Below are 16,678 nucleotides of genomic sequence, written 5' to 3'. Positions count from 1 at the left end.
AAGCATACCATCTAAACGTCCCTTCAGCAGCCCCCTGAAATTGAAACGCGTCAGCTTATACTTACACTGTGCTCAGTTACTTCACACATTGGTTTCACAATTCTATATCCTGTGAGACACAAGTTTGGAACAATGTACGAGGATAAAAATAAAGCAGAATAAAAAATACGTTTAAGATCAGAGAAGTTTCTTGGAAAGAAAAATGACAGATTTGAGGGGTGGTGCTCTACTAATCCTCCTATTCTTTTCTAAATTTAAATTGAATTGGGAAGCAAAAAGTTTGCCAAAGCCATAATCTTAATGTTACTGTCACTGCGTTTTCTTTTTTGGAATTGATTGGACATGAACTAATAAACTACACAACATGAACTTCTAATCTGAAATAACAATTGTGCTTTCATAGAAACTGGCATGCATTTAATCGAGTGCTCATTCTGAGGAGTTTGCAACATTTTCTCAAAAGTGATTTTGACTTTTTACCTCCTTGCTATGTCATATTTGGAATCCAGAGTTTTGGGTTGAATTTCATGTCTCTCTCAGTAAGTTGTAAGCTTTGCTTCTTGGTGAAGAACTCTTTACTATCTGTAAAAAATAAGTCAAGGCAACTGGACTTGCTGTATTTATACTTATTTTTTTACAGATATACCATGACCTGAATAAATGAGAACCTTCACTGGCCATATACTGTTATAGTCTTTTCATTCAGCCTGCATGCTTAACAGATTCCTCCATCCATGCTAAACACAGACAAATGTGCTTTATATTCTGAGAGCAGCGGGTCTACTGATGCCAGAATACCTGAACAGTGACTTCAGCTGATTGGTTGCTGTCGCTGTTCACCTGAAAATTTTCCATCCTGCTCCTTTGATTTTTTGATTAAAGGATGCCAGACAGAAGGGTGCCGACAGGGGCACCCACTCTGCTAATTTCTGCTGGTTCATCAAGAAGTGATTGATATGTTATCTGATATTCTGCTATTGAGCCTTATTCAGAGCACAATACTCCACTAGATTCCTGAACTACAGAGGGCTAGGCTTTCAATTCCCATCTGATGGCTGAAACTGGTACATATGAAACATTCATGTGCAACAATTGATATTTATCTAACTAACCAACTAAAAAAAAAAAAAATATATATATATAGTGGCATTGTGTGGCAATCCCACTGTAGAATTGGGTGTGATGGTCACCTGGGACTCTCAGCCAGATGGGCTGAGAAGTTTCAGGAAGCAAGGGATTGCCTGGATTCTGCTTGGGATCCTGGAACTGGGAGGTTTCAAGGTGATTCTGGAGGAAACATGAGATCCCTAGTCCTGGGTCCAGGCTTTAGCAGTGGCCAGCACTCGATAATTGCACAGGTGTGCACAGCCATTAAGAAAAGGATGCTGGCTATGGGAATGAGCTCCTGCTGGGAAAGAGAAACAGACCGTGTTCAGGTGTCAGGAGAACACCCCCAGAAGTTCCTGGGTCACAGCGGCTCTGTGACCCAGGAAGCAGTAAGATCGATTAAGTGGCCGCCAGCTGCTTTTCGTTTCCTGAGTCACGATCCCATCCGTCGGCTGCGCTGTCCGGCTCCATCCGTCCTCCCACCCTCTTCACAAGCAGGCAAGCCGCCCTCTACTCCTACACACAGACGGGCTCCGGCTCGCCCTTCCTCTTTACAACAAAGGCGTTTGAACAAGGTAAATACGCCCTTGGTCAGGTGGTGAGTGTGCTGCAGGCACACTAAGACAGCCAGGGAGGCTGGGAGAGAACTGGTGAGGCTAGAAGAGCCGTGAGCCTAAGGGGCCACCAGTATCAGCACTTCAAAGAGGACCCGTGGGTCAGAAGTGCTACTGTTTAAAGTGGAAGCCAGGAGGCTGCTATTGTGTTGTTTTGAAGCCTTGCAAGAATGTTATGTTGAACAACCCCTGCGAGGGTATCCAAGATGGATGTATAAACGTTGTTTTGAATAAAAGTGGGCTACCGAGCCCTTAAACAGAAGATATTGCAAGTAGACTGCATTCTTATATTATATATATGATATAGATTATATATAATCTATTAGGTGTGCACCAATACCATTTGCTCCAGACCAAGTACAAGTGCTGATACTAGACCAAGTACTCACAGATACATGTACTGATACATTTTGTTTAGTGTCATGTGACAGTTTCCTAAAACAATACAGACTAATGAACATCCCTAATACACACAACACATACACACTGTGTAAGATGTATAAGATGTAAAATGTCTTAACCACTTCCGGGCCGTAATATGTAAATATACGGCGACCCGCAGAAGTGGCTATACCAAGAACAAAGCTGCTGTTGCTGCAGCCATGTTCTTGGTGTCATTTTAAACAGCTGGCGATGGCTGTTAAGATACAAGTGATCCGGTGTCTATACAGTAGCCGGATGGTTTGTACCGATTAGTGGCATGTGCTGCCCACACCCCCCTCTGCCGCCGGCTTCCCCGGGCTCCACTGTCCCTTGTGCAGGCCTGGGACCGGCACGGAAGTGTATTACGTCAATTCCGGTGTCACTGTTTACATTCTACGGCTCTTAGAGCCAGGAGAAGAAGCTAGGGACCCCAAATCAGCTTCTTTGGGGTCCCAAGGTGACATTACGGGTCTGAAAGACCCCTGATGTCTCCATAAAGAGGACCTGCCACACCCTATCTGCTATGACATAGGGGGCTTGTTGGCCCCTATGTCATAGCAATAAAGTTAGTGTAAAAAAAAAAGTGTTTAAAAAAAAATGAAAGAAACATAAAAAAATGTAAAAAAAATGCAAAAAATTGTTTTTTAAAGTCCCCCACCCACCACATGCACCCTCATACAAAAGTAAACACGCATCGGTGCGCCTACATGCAAAAACAAAAATTGCGCTACACATGTTACATATCGTCGTGAAGGTCGGAGTGAGAGCAATAATTCCAAAGCCATTCATCACTGTTAATACTAAAGTGATGAGCGGTTAAAGCTTTAAAAATGTCCCCTACGGGAAAGTTTGGTTATTGTATTTTTTTGCGGTTTTATGGACGCACGCAATTTTAAAGCTTGACATGTTTGGTATCTGTTTACTTGGCGTGACTCCATTTTTTATATTTTACCCCAAAATTGGGTATTATATTCTCATTCTGTGCATCTTTTGCAAAGTGTTTATATGCATGTATACAGCTTACATAGGATCTTCAAAATATATCGTGTGTCTGTTTTCAAAATATAGTACTGTATATTTCACAGTGGTTTTTACTAGTCTACCAATAAAAACAATGATATCACAACTGGGACTTATCCTACAATGAGGCAAGGTGAGGATCTTCTCTAGAGGCCCTCTGCCTCCTGCTTTCCAGCTGCTGCTCTTATTGACAGTGGAAAAACAGTACAATAAGGCGAGATTTGCTTTTACATTGCTTTCACAATAGCTTCTAGAGGAAAAAAGAGATACACAGGTAAGGCAATGGGGTTAGTGTCAGGACAGCGGTAATATCAGAGCTGCTGCCACTCATCAGAATGCTAACCCTGTGTAAGTTCTGTGTTGGAGTTTACACAAGGTTAACACAAGGTTAAGTTTTTTTTCCTCCTCCTTATGAGACAGTGTTCAGGTCTGGCTATTGGCCGTGGCAGTGGCGTCACGAGGAGGGGGGGACCCACACCAGTTGACATTATCAGAGGGGGTGACACCAAAATGACTCACAGTCATTTTGGTGTCACCCCCTCTGAAAAATCGGGCGCTCGGTCATGGACAAAAAACAATTTGTGTAAGGGCACTTTAACATTTACAATTTTAAATTTTAGATGGGGGTGCCTCGAGAGTTTGCTTACTTCTAACAGGGTTCCGAGACTGAAAAAAAGTTGAGAAAAGCTGGTCTACAATATTAGTATTATGTTACTTATAACATACAACCGCTAACATTCAAGCCAAAATGTTGCTGTGTGCAGTTTTGTTTGCTTATGGCAATATGTCCGCATGTATTGTATGTTGATCTGTCCATCATTTTTCAGGCAGTAGCTAAAAAATATATATTATGTAGCCATAATTTGTATATGTATTTCCTTTGGTATGACTACATGCTTAAGGAATTTCATGACAGAACTTCTAAGTTGTCTTTGGGACTGTTCAGTATTTAGGTACATTTATTTCAAGCCAGAAAGGATATAATATTTCAAAATAGTAATCACACACAATGCTTTATCATTTAAATGGAACAAAAGGTTGTGGAATGCTCAGTGCATACAAGCAAACGCCCACCAGCCTTTCATAGATATAAACTGCCACAAAGAATTGGCTGCAGGGTTTCTGAGAAATGTATATCAGCTGAGATATGTGAATACAAAGAGGAATTCATTCCCAGCAAACGGTTCACAGTCATAAAATGCGCTAAACATGAACATTTACCAGTTTCTCAAAGAAGAATATGTTTGTAGCCTGAACAACATTGGCATTTAAAAACAACATTGGCATTAAAACTGCAATTTTATGTTTGAGATTGAGCAAAACTTTTCAAAGACATTAAAACCTCTTGTTTTTAAATAAAAAAATATTTACTTATTAATTTAAATTATTTTTATAGCGGTTTAGAAGATTTATGTGCATACAAACCTAACAAATCAAATGGACATATTGGATCAATGGATTATAACAGGATACATCATCATGCAAAGCATGCTAAATTTTATACATCTATTAGTAATAATAATAATAATAATATTAACAACAATATAACTAATAAAGCCTAATGATGTCATCTTGGCTATGAGAGTGGGATGGTGTGTGTCCCTCCTCTCTGTGTTTTCTGATGTTCCTGCTGTTGAGGAAAGTTTTACAGCAGCCTGTATGTAAATGGAGTAATTAGGAAATTCTGGTATTTTGTAGGAATATGACAGAGGGGTGTGTTTTTCTACTAAAATGATTCAGCTGGATATTTTTCAGACAGCAGTTTCAAAAAGAGAATTATGTGGTTCTAATGAGAGCTTGCCACCTACTGGCTGCAGGTGGCAAATATTAATTATGTCTACACCACATTTCATATTTAACTAATTTAAAATATTGCATAAACTTTTTACTACCAAACAAAAAAGAGCATCTGAAAAATACTATAGAGTGCATTTAACGTTGAAGTTTAAAGGAGAACTATGAGGTGTGTGATTTACACTCATCCTCATAGTTCGAGCCGACGTATGACATTGAAACTGTCACAGGTCGGCCCTATTGATCGGGAAGTGAGCGAACACATACTGCCACTTGCTCACTTCCCGATTATCTCCCTGCAGAGAGAGATGACTGTCAGTCATCGCTCCCCGCAAGGATTTCTCTCCTCCCCTCTCCAATCCTCCAGCGCTGACTGGAGGAACGGACGGGGGAAAGGTTGGGCACAGCTGGCTCTGCCTCTAGATAGGCAGAGCCAGCTGTCAATCAGCCAGCTGGGTGGATCTCCACAGCATTGTCCGGATCTGTGCCGGCTGCGGCGCTCTCATTATATAGCTTGCAATAGCTTGCTATATACTGACCTTTGGGTCACGGGAGGACATTAGTATATGTCCTCCCGTAACCCTATAGAGAACCATGGGAAAATAAGGTTACCCCCTAGTTCTCTTTTAACTTGTTAATATTTTGCCTTCTCTGATTCCCCCTTTCCCCCCTGATCACCATGCTAATGCAATTATTACAAAAAACATTTCTGTCTGCAATACATTGCTAATGTTAGTCCCAGTGACATCATCACTAGTTCTCAGTGCTTTTCTATGCAATGCAGGCAGATCCTAACAAGTAGGAGGGGCCGGCAGGGTCATGGTTTGCACTCCTTCCATGGAGGGTAGGTCTAAAATTAAAAATGTGCTGGAAGGAGACATTTTATAGACATTTAAATTATCCTCAACTGTTCTACGCACCAAAAATTCCAAGTTAGCTTTCTAAACTAAAAAAACCCCTACCCTTTTATCATAAATATCACTGTCTTTCCTTTATACTGTATGTGTTTAAATATAAGCAAAACGATCACTTAGACTAGAGCACAGCGTTTCTCAACCTTTTTTTCAGCCACAGCAACCTTTAAAAGTAAGTAAAATCTCAAGGCAACTCAGTCTAAAATATTTAAAAAAAACATGTGGCCCCTCCATTATCCATACCAGACCCTTATCTGAGATAGGGGCCTGGTATGGCTTTTAAGGGAGGATTCCATGCAAAAACACAAAAAAGTGGGGTTCCCCCTTCATAGTAGGAGCCCCCTTAACATCAGAAGCCTCCTTTTCACATTAGAAGCCCCCCATTCACTTCAGATTGCCCCTTTTACATCAGAAAATATTGAGGCTCTACTGAGAAAGCAAGAGGGCACCCTAAGGTGCCATGGCACCCTGGCTGAGAAGGGCTGCTCTAGCACACACTTTACAATAATAATAACTTTGGGTGATATTTATTTATACCAATCTAAAAACTGCATTGAAATACCCAACTATAACCTTACACCTTATTTTCTCTTTATAGCCCTGTATCACCCTATGGTATGAATTTAATAGCTTTTTGCTTAGAATTGCCATAACATGCTTACATTCCCTTTGATGTAAATGTGCTTTATGTACTCACACTCCAGGTCTCTGTGCTGGCATAGGTGAGTAATGGCCACTCCCCTCATCACTAGTGTCCCCACACAGACATGTATTGCAGGGGAAGGGAGGGGTGTGCATTACACAGCTGGTTGGATTGCACAGTATACTGGATGGGAAGGTCACATTCTAGATGCGATCAGTCAGCGCAGTCATATTTAGACACACTGCACAAATGCTATAACAAGAAATTTCCATAGGACTTTAAGAAAATAGGTTGCTATTACACTACCTACAAAGACTGGATATCTGTTTTCTTGCTTTAAATAGGGCTTTAAAAGGAATACGGCTATGGGTGGTGGTGGCGCCACAGGGATTTGCTCCCTGAGACCCTTGGCATGTGTGTATCTTTACAGATCTTGTCTCATGTTCTCTCTTCTTGATAAGGAATATTTCTAGCATAATGGCATACAGGGATCAGAGTGCTGGAGGAGGTGTAGGAATGTACACATTAAAATTTAACAAGACATTTTAATAACATGAGTAGCATTGCTAAGAATGACCCAAAGTTTTAGGTTTACACTACAGATAGATACAATGCTTTGTTAAGAAACTGTCTTTGCACTTTTGGGTTACTTCATGTTATTTAAAGTACAGCCCTACCTAGTTAGCAGCACAGAAAGCTTTAACCAATTTGCCTCAAGAGAAAGCAGCCATGCCTTTACAAAGCTGTGCTCTGCGGACCCCACAGCAACAGACGTCTTTTGAAATAATGATTTGATGAACTCGGATGCCACAAAGGGTAACAAATGAACACACAGCTTATAAAGACTGAGAAAATGCTGCCTATCATCTGGAACAGCGTGCCAAATTATAGCGTGAAAGCAGAACAAAACAAGTGCGGAACTGCAAATATCAAAAGCGGCATGTAACATCTTCATGGTGACATACTTCTCAGGAGCAGGGAAAAGCAGGATCTTGAAGGATACAGGTGGGTCTAGAATCTGGTCTGCTGGAAATGTTATGCAACTCAAAACTACTGCAAATAGAAACAAATAATTCTGATAATTCGCTATCCACTATTTTGAGTCATCGCTCTTTCGCTGCTGAATTTATATATAATTTTAAATTGCAAAGGCTGAAGAAGGACACATAAAGCCCAACTCAGGTCCTTTTTTAAATAGTCTTCCAGCAGGACACTGTCCTTCTGGAGGATGACTACTATTGTTCCCCATGGCCCCTGTGTGTGTTGTAAAGTAGCCACCGCTCCAAACTCACTCCCGTGACTAATTTGCATTGAAATTATACTCCATCATGGGAGTGAGCTTGGGGAAGTGACTACTTTACAACACACACAGATAACTGCTGTAGATCCTCAAATCATCCCTGAATTAGTGCTGTCACTGTCCTTCCTTCTGGCGGGTGACTACTTTTGTTCCCCATGGTCCCTGTGTGTGTTGTAAAGTAGCCAAGCTCACTCCCGTGATGGACTACAATCTCAATAAACTAAACATGAAATTGTAGTCTATCACAGGAGTGAGCTTGGAGAGGTGGCTACTTTACAACACACAGGGACCATGGGGAACAAAAGCATCCATCCTCCAGAAAGGACAGTGACAGCACAAATTCAGAGATGATTTTAGGATCAGCTGGCTCTGTGTGAGTTGTCACTTTAATTCTGTCAATAGATACCTTCAGATTGAATTTAACCCAAAAGACTGAGGACATCATGTGAGTGCAGGGTGTCAACACGGTGCCTTGCACTTATAGTGTAATGATGCAGATAGAAGCGCCAATGTCAAGACTGGAGGGGGTGGGATTTGTTTTCTGTCGATCCATTCTTAAGAATTACACAGATTTACCATACAGCACAACCCTATATTGCAGGGTATAGGACGTGATCTTTCTCTGCTGCAGTTTAGTAACCCTTACAGATCTCCTCCTGACTCCCACCCTGTGATGGACCGAGAAAGAAGAATCAGCAGACTGATGAGGCCATCTCTTTGTCACTCTGCTTTCTTCCCATATCAGCATACTCCTTGCACTGTTGCTCAACCTATCAGCCCTTTGTGAAGCTTCTTCTCCCTCTCTGAACTCTGCTGTACAGGGACTGCAAAAGGCTGCTACCAGGTGAAGTTAAAGTACTTACACTGCTTGCATTAAAAAAATACCTTAAAGTGTGTATTAATGAACACAGAGTTGCAATAGTTTGTGTCTTTTATATTTGCCAGACATTCAGCCTTAAGAAAAACAATCCTGACCTCAAACCATTATAGTTTCCCTTTATTCAAAATATTCTGCAGCCAGATCTATGACTGAAAGTAGACAATATGAACAGGGACGAGTATTGTATATGCTCAGGTTACACCTTTGGCCTACAAATGTCATAAAGTTGGTGGATTACAGGGACTCAAATTAAGGTAAACTGAGTGAATTTACTGACTTTAGCACTTCTGTAGTTCACTGTTTGCTTTTATTTATTGACTGGAACAGGTTTTTTTTAAGAATGCAGCAAACAAGAATGCTTCTATAGGCCAATACAAGATCTACTGAACAAAGTATCAGAAACAAGAACTCTTATTGTTTCCCCATAGCCACCAATCAGGTGTCAAATCATTCTTGGAAAATAATTGTTATGTTGAAGCAGAACTACCCCCTTCTATCCCTTACAGCCAAGAAAGGTGCCATCTTAGCTGCTATTTGGATTGCAGTTGCCATGGTGTTGAACATGTTATCAGCTATGACACCAGCCATTTGAGGGCTTAAAAGTTCGGTTAAGAGCTGAAAAAAGCACCCTGGCAACCTTGACAGTTTACAAAGTAAACTGTTTTATGAGACATTAAATTGGTGGGTCTAGTTCCACTTAGAGAGGATCAGTTACTTTTAAGGCATGCAAACTGTTTAGGTTGTCAGTGTGCTTATTTCAGCTTTTTAAAAGAATTTCGAAGCCCTCAAATGACTGGTGTCATAGCAGGTCACATGTGCAGTACCATGGCAACTGCAATCCAAATAGAGGCTAAGATGGCACTTTCCTTGACTGTAAGAATCAGGAGGGTGGAGTTCCAATTTAAAAGTTTAAATCTGAAAAGTAGTTGAGCTGATTTGCAGTGACCCTTTGAAATGAGCCCCTCAGCTACTTACATGTTGACAATTACAGGAGTGTAGTCTATAATTCACTTCAACATAGTGGAATATCGTCAGTTCAGGACAAGTAGTATAATTACAAGTATACAATAAAAATAAACTTCATTGGGCATTTACTTACCAAATATTCCTGGGATAGCATTAAAAGCAATAAAAAACAAAATTAATATTTTTATAGCATGTGAATTAATTAAAGAGAAATTGATAATAATGAAGCATTATTTACATTCCAAAAGAATAAAACACAGAGAAAACATTCAGTTTCATTATTTTATATCAGTACATTGTATTAAAGTGTAATATACAGGATTCTATTTAGAAATGTTTTCACACAAGATTCAAACAACTTTCATCCCAGATTTACACAATTTTCTAATTGGATTCAAATGAAAAAATATGTATTTCCTGGTTGAACATTGTGTAAATTCTGTGTGAAAACAATTTTAAATAGACCCCATTATATACAATATGCATTTTAGTTGATCTTGAATATCTCTTTGTCTGCATGCAAGATAGATAGTTAATCATAAAATCATTAAAAGGGGCAATAAGATAGGAAATCCACTTAAAGTAATCACGTCTTTAGAATAAAGATCCTAAATTACATATTTCTTAAAGGAGAACTATGAGGTCAGTGTTTTTCCCCATAGTTCTCCTTAGGGTAACGGGAGGACACAAACTAGCGTCCTCCCGTTACCCTAAGCTCAGTGTCACAGGTCGGCTAGAACTATGAGGTGAGTGGAAATCACTCATCTCATAGTTCTCCTTTAAGCACCCTGGGAATACTCAAATGCAATGATATAAATCTAAATGTAAGCAAAATATTGAACTTCTTGCTGCTTCTTCCAGCACTTTAATATTAGTCAGTAAGGCTGTCTCCACTGAGAAGCTAATAGTGAGATGCTGGAGTTAGGCTAAAGTGCACATTTCACATACTTTCCTCTTCTTGTTGAGCAGGTAATACAAAATATCCTTTTAAATCTAGAGTTATTCAGTATTTTGCCTGTTACAGTCCCATATGGCACCACTCATGCATTTTCTTTTACCTTCTATTGACTCTACAATACACTCTACAATCTCCTTGTCTCTCCTCATACATGCCTCACTCTCTTCATTTCTACCTAGTTGCACCGCTGTTGGCAGGGGATGGGCTTTTTTACTCAGGATATGGCTGCTTTCTAAAGAAAACAAACTGTAACTTTGAACACATTTATTCTGATACACCTGGAATCTATGTAAAATAAAAGTGGGGCAACAAATCCACTTTTGTTTCCATACTTTAGTTAGTATTTGGCCAAAATTGCAGAATTACACTTTACATGAGCTCTAAAGTGAAGAGTTGGTATTGCATTACAACAGCCCAATCTGTGTCATATTTTACAAGTAGTGCCTGATAATTGGTAGACAACACATGAATATATAAGAACACCCAAAACACAAGTTACTGTATAATAAGGAAAAACACATGCTATCCTGGATGACCAAATTAAGATCATATATGAATCAAGGAAATACTGGCCAAGGCTAAAAAATCCTAAATTCATTCAGGCTCCTTGTCTCTGTTGGTCAGTTATGTAGGAATAGAACAAACTTATTTATCTAGAATTGGGCTTGGTATCTCAAGGTTCACATACTGCACAAAGCCACAGATCTGCTGAGAGGAGTTGTGAGTTCACTTTAATGAAGCAGAGAGTATGCTTCAGTTCCACCGATTCTTTTATTAATACAGCAAACAAACTGAATTGTAAAGTTCCTTTGGGAATTTCAGTGCAAGCATTTTCCTCATCTTTTTATAACATTTTGATCTTGCGTAACTATCTCATTTACCTGGTACAGAATAATAATCAGGTTCTTCAGAACACCGAATTCCCAAGTCAATACTTTTGTATTTTTTTTCATGTAATGAGTACTAAAAACATTAACCTTACCTTAAACATTGACCAGGAAGAAAAGAAATACATGATTTGGGTTCACTATGTACTGAAGACTCCGCAGAAGTCAACTTAACATTTTTGCCTTAATGAATTAAAAAAGGAGCCACACTTTAATAAAATATTACAGCTTTCACACTGCATATGAGTAGCTAAGTGATGGCTATGGCTTGCTTCTGTTTTTTTCCTTCATAAGGATTAAAGAGATTTTGTCAAAACCTTTCCTGAACCTTAATCCCTTATTGTCAACAACAATTTGCCGAATGTGGACCTCTCAGTAACTTTACGAATCTGCATTAATAAATGTCATGTTGTAATTTAGAATGTCATCATTTTTTAAATAAGCTGTACCTTTGATCATTAGAAATACACTATATTACCAAAAGTATTGGGATGCGTGCCTTTACACGCACATGAACTTTAATGGCATCCCAGTCTTAGTCCCCCTCCACCAAACTTTACACTTGGCACAATGCAGTCAGGCAAGTACCGTTCTCCTGGCAACTGCCAAACCCAGACACGTCCATCAGTTTGCCAGACAGAGAAGCATGATTCGTCACTCCAGATAACAAGTCTCTCCTTCTCTAGAGTCCAGTGGCGGCGTGCTTTACACCACTGCATCCAACGCTTTGCATTGCACTTGGTGATGTATGGCTTGGATGCAGCTGCTCGGCCATGGAAACCCATTCCATGAAGTTCTCTACGTACTGTTGTTGTGCCAATCTGAAGACCACGTGAAGTTTGGAGGTCTGTAGCTATTGACTCTGCAGACAGTTGGCGACTTCTGTGCACTTCAGCATGCGTTGACCCTGCTCTGTCATTTTACGTGGCCTACCATTTTGTGGCTGAGTTGTTGTTGTTCCCAGTTGCTTCCACTTTGTTATAATACCACAACAGTTGACCATGGAATATTTAGTAGCAAGGAATTTCACAGAACACCTGAATCCAATGATTTGGAGGGGTGTCCCAATACTTTTGGTAATATAGTGTATGTCTTTAAAGGAGAACTTTGAGATGAGTGAAAATCACTCACCCTCATAGTTCGAGCCGACATGTGACAATGAAACTGTCACACGACGGCTCAATAGATTGGCATACCATCGCTCACACACTTCTCGATCGTCTCCCTGCAGAGAGCCGTGACTGTCAGCAACCGCTACCTGCAGGGATTCCCCCCTCCCCGCTCCGATGCTCCAGCGCCGAGTGGAGGAGCGGACGGAGGAGGGGGCGGGTACATAGGCAGGAGGGGGACGGAGGAGGGGGTCTCTAGATAGGCAGAGCCAGCTGTCACTCACGCAGCTTTGTGAATATTGACAGTACCTCGCTATATACTGAGCTTTGGGTCACGGGAGGGCGCTAGTATATGTCCTCCTGTGACACTTAAGAGAACTATGGGGAAAAACACTTACCCATAGTTCTCTTTTAAGCTCCAATCAAGAAATGTTGCCTAGGCTGAGATCATGTCATCAGGCAAATGCAGGCAAATGCAGGAAACATTCTCCTGTCACCTCTGCCCAGTGATCAGACTGCAATATACGTGAGAGACTGTGGGAGGGGATGACCTGTGTCAGACATCAGTCAAACTTGCCAGGCACTAGAATTAAGGCCCTATTCACACCGGTTCTATTGTGATCCATTGCAATCCATTTTTTCAAGGGATGCTAACAGAAGGAAACCCAAAAAATGAATGGGTGTGAATGGGATCAATTAACACCACTCCATTCTCTTGCATTATATTGCACTGAAAAAGGTAGAACATGCAATACTCTTTGTTCAGTCTAGCATAACGCAACGTAATGTAATGCAATCGGAAGGTACAATTACAAGTCAGTAGACCTTTCGTTGACTTACAATTACCTTCTGATTTTGGTGAGCACATACACTTACATGATTGTGTTGTTTCTGGATCACCATTTCAGTGCAGAAAGTAGATGCTGACCCTGTATAATGCCTGAACAATGGTATCTCTGTCCTTTTGGAAAGGGAAGTAGAAGAGGCATCACCAGTGGGAGTATGGTTATCTCAGTGAGGAGTAATAAATGCCTCTATTACACCTATGCATTTTTGGCAAGGATGTACTTAACATGAACAAATATATGACATGCTAGGTCCATGTTTAAATTAAGAGATGGTTGTGCTATATACAGTACATGCCATAGGGACAATTATGGATAAAAGCCAATTACCCACAATTATGTGGGAGGACACCACAGCAAATGAAGAAAACCCCCATGTGCACAGCTTAGAAGTAATACAGCACAAAAATAAACAATCAATTTGGGTGTTGATTTTATAATTGTCCTGTTCTATGTTATCCATTCTAATTCCAACTAATTGTTGTTGGGTTAGGGCTTGCTATCTATCTCAAACAACACAGAGTGGACCAAACAAAGGAAAAAGAGTGGGAAATCTGTAAATCAAACTCGCAGTGTGCGACGGTACTCCAATTATAAAGAAATATTAGTCAAGAAAAAAACCCTCAGGAGATACACACAATGGGAAAAAAACAATGATACACTAATTTATTGTGATCTATTGGTATCTTGCAGGGTTTTTTATAGAGCTGATGGTATGTTTCTATAATAATAAAGTGTTTATGGATATCAATTATTGTATCATTGTTTTATTTCCAGTGTGTGCGTCTCCTGACGGGTTTGTTTCTTGACAAATTTTTCTATCTATCTATCTATCTATCTATCTATCTATCTATCTATCTATCTATCTATCTATCTATCTATCTGCCTGTCTGTCTGTCTATCCCTTTATTTATTGGATCTTCTCTACACTGAAGCTAAGTAGGATTCAATGGCAGATGAATAGTTTAGACAAAAAAATACATTTTACCCCGGCTCTTTTCATTTTCCACTGTGATGTGTATACTAAGGAACAAATTCCTATATAGTAGACTTAGTGAAATGTTAATATTCTGTTTTCTATGTAAACATACAGGTTTTTTTTTTAAAAAGTATTAAGACCATAATACCCGTAGTGGGTATTATGGTTTTAATACTTTTTTTTTTTAAAAACCTGTACCATTATTTTTTAATTTACTGTATGTAGTATACAGTAAATTAAAAAATAATGGTACACTTCCAAACTCCAAAAACTCCCCTCTTACCATACCATCACTATACTGTTGTCTCACATAAATAGATATACATATTATGTATTGATGAAGTAAAGATGTTCAATAGAGAGGATAGGGAAGGTTGTATACTCTGTAAGTGTTCTTGGTTCAAAGGGGAGTAGGAAGTCTATAACAAAAGTTATTCAAAGATTTGTGGTTAACAAATTACAGTAAATAAGGTATATCCATAATGTCTCATACCCATGGAGTTTATCTACCAAAGGCAAAGAGGCTGTTCACATTATAAGGGACTTTTCTCTTAGCTTAGTGATTGAGGTGAAAAGTCAAGGAATACCCAGTAACGTGCAAGGTAATTAAAAAAAATCAGTATTTTTGCTAGCACATGATTGGATGATAAAATTCGGCAGTTTCACCTCACTCACAAAGCTAAGATAAAATTCCCTTGTATAATGAACAGCCTATTTGGCTTTAGTAAATCAACCCCATAGCATCACTTTCACATGGATACTAATGCATACATTAAATCAATGCAGTCTTGAACATAAAAATCATATGTACTCTGACAGAAGGAACCTACAAGGAGACTAAGTGGATCGGGCCATTGTGGACCTAAAAAAAGCAATCATCACCAACCTAGGTGAAAAGTCACAAAACTAAATACACCCTTAAAATGTTGGTGTGATCTTAGAAAAAATGTCTCCTGGTCAATCGACTTCATGCCACTTGGGACTTGACCAGGACTGCAGAGAAATGGACTGTGCCAGGTCACATGCACATGTATGAGCCAACCTACAACAGGAAGAGTTCTAGAAGTTGGAAGATACAGGATGACATTGGCATCTGTACTGCACATGGGGGAGGGGGGGGCATACTCAAGGGGCAGTGTTAGAGCACAGGGTGACCACATAGAATGTCATTTTTTGTATATAGTTTTCAACTAAATAGTTTTTGCAAAAATTTTTCCCTATTTCATTTAAAAGTTTCAGTTCCACTTTAACCAAAAGCTAACTATACTTTTACAAAAACAGGTACTGCATGAAGTAATTTTAAAAGCTGTATTAGTCTGGATCTAATAATAACAAAATTGTATAGAAAAATTGTACATCTATGACTAACTGATTTTTTTCTGTTACACTTAAAAATGGCTCACTACCATTATGATTGATACTTAAAGTTTTTAAATCACAGGAAAAAAATACACAAAAAATGCATAAATCATAACTATGAAGGCTTCACCTACCGAGGACTGAGAAATATGTCAAACCAATTCTGCATTTGACAAGCTGTGTTTATTTCTTTTGCTACTGCCTTTTATTGAGGCTGTGATGAGTTCATCCAAGAAAAATAAAAAGAAAGAATACAATATACAATATATCATTTAAACAATAATGCAGTTGTCTTTTCTATTCATTCTTGCTTAAGAAAATTCACATGAGTGACAGGTGAAGAGCCAGTTCTTAACCATGTGAACCCTGTCCAATAGATCTATTTTATTACACCCTACAATAACGGTGGGTAGCATTTAACTTTTCTTTAGCTGATCGTATCAGCAAGCCACTCTTTTGTTGTTACACTCACCGTCGTCATGGAAACAAAAGAAATTCTGTATAAAAAAAATGAGTGGCAGATATTAGCTGAAAAGTTTACCTTACTGCAATTTGGAAATTATATTACATTGGTTTTAAGACGGTCATACAGAAAATAGGATATTCTAGCATTAGGGGGGAAAAAACTGGCAAAAAAAATCCTTTTGTGATCAGATCTTTATGATGAGTCCTGTGAAATGGTGGTTTTTATAACTTAAAGAGCTTCAGAGGTGCTGTATGTATATGTTCATTGCTGTGTTGCCTTAGTCTTGCAATGAAAGAGGTCATATCAGTTTCTCAGTGTTCTCAGTGATATCCCTCACTTGTCACAATAAAAGTGGACCAGGAGGCATTTGTTCCCATTATGCCCTCATCATGTATGTATATATATATCTATATA

General features: G+C 39.3%; 1 protein-coding gene across 4 annotated transcripts in view; it reads right to left on the bottom strand.

Moving 5' to 3' along the window:
- ZNF385B (zinc finger protein 385B) overlaps positions 1–16,678 on the bottom strand; it is a 292,718-nt gene that overhangs the window by 150,165 nt on the left and 125,875 nt on the right. For 2 of the 4 annotated variants that reach the window (XM_018561049.1, XM_018561053.1), the window contains exon 2: positions 9,795–9,803. The exons of the other annotated variants lie outside the window; for them this stretch is intronic. In XM_018561049.1, coding sequence (XP_018416551.1) covers positions 9,795–9,803 — 9 coding nt within the window. The remainder of the gene's footprint in view (positions 1–9,794; positions 9,804–16,678) is intronic. 4 annotated transcript variants of the gene reach the window in all.

Source organism: Nanorana parkeri, unplaced genomic scaffold (assembly GCF_000935625.1).
Source record: "Nanorana parkeri isolate BGI_ZX_2015 unplaced genomic scaffold, ASM93562v1 scaffold496, whole genome shotgun sequence".
Classification (NCBI taxonomy): domain Eukaryota; kingdom Metazoa; phylum Chordata; class Amphibia; order Anura; family Dicroglossidae; genus Nanorana; species Nanorana parkeri.
The sequence above is the reverse complement of the archived record's forward strand: the minus strand, read 5'-3'. Positions and strand labels throughout refer to the sequence as shown.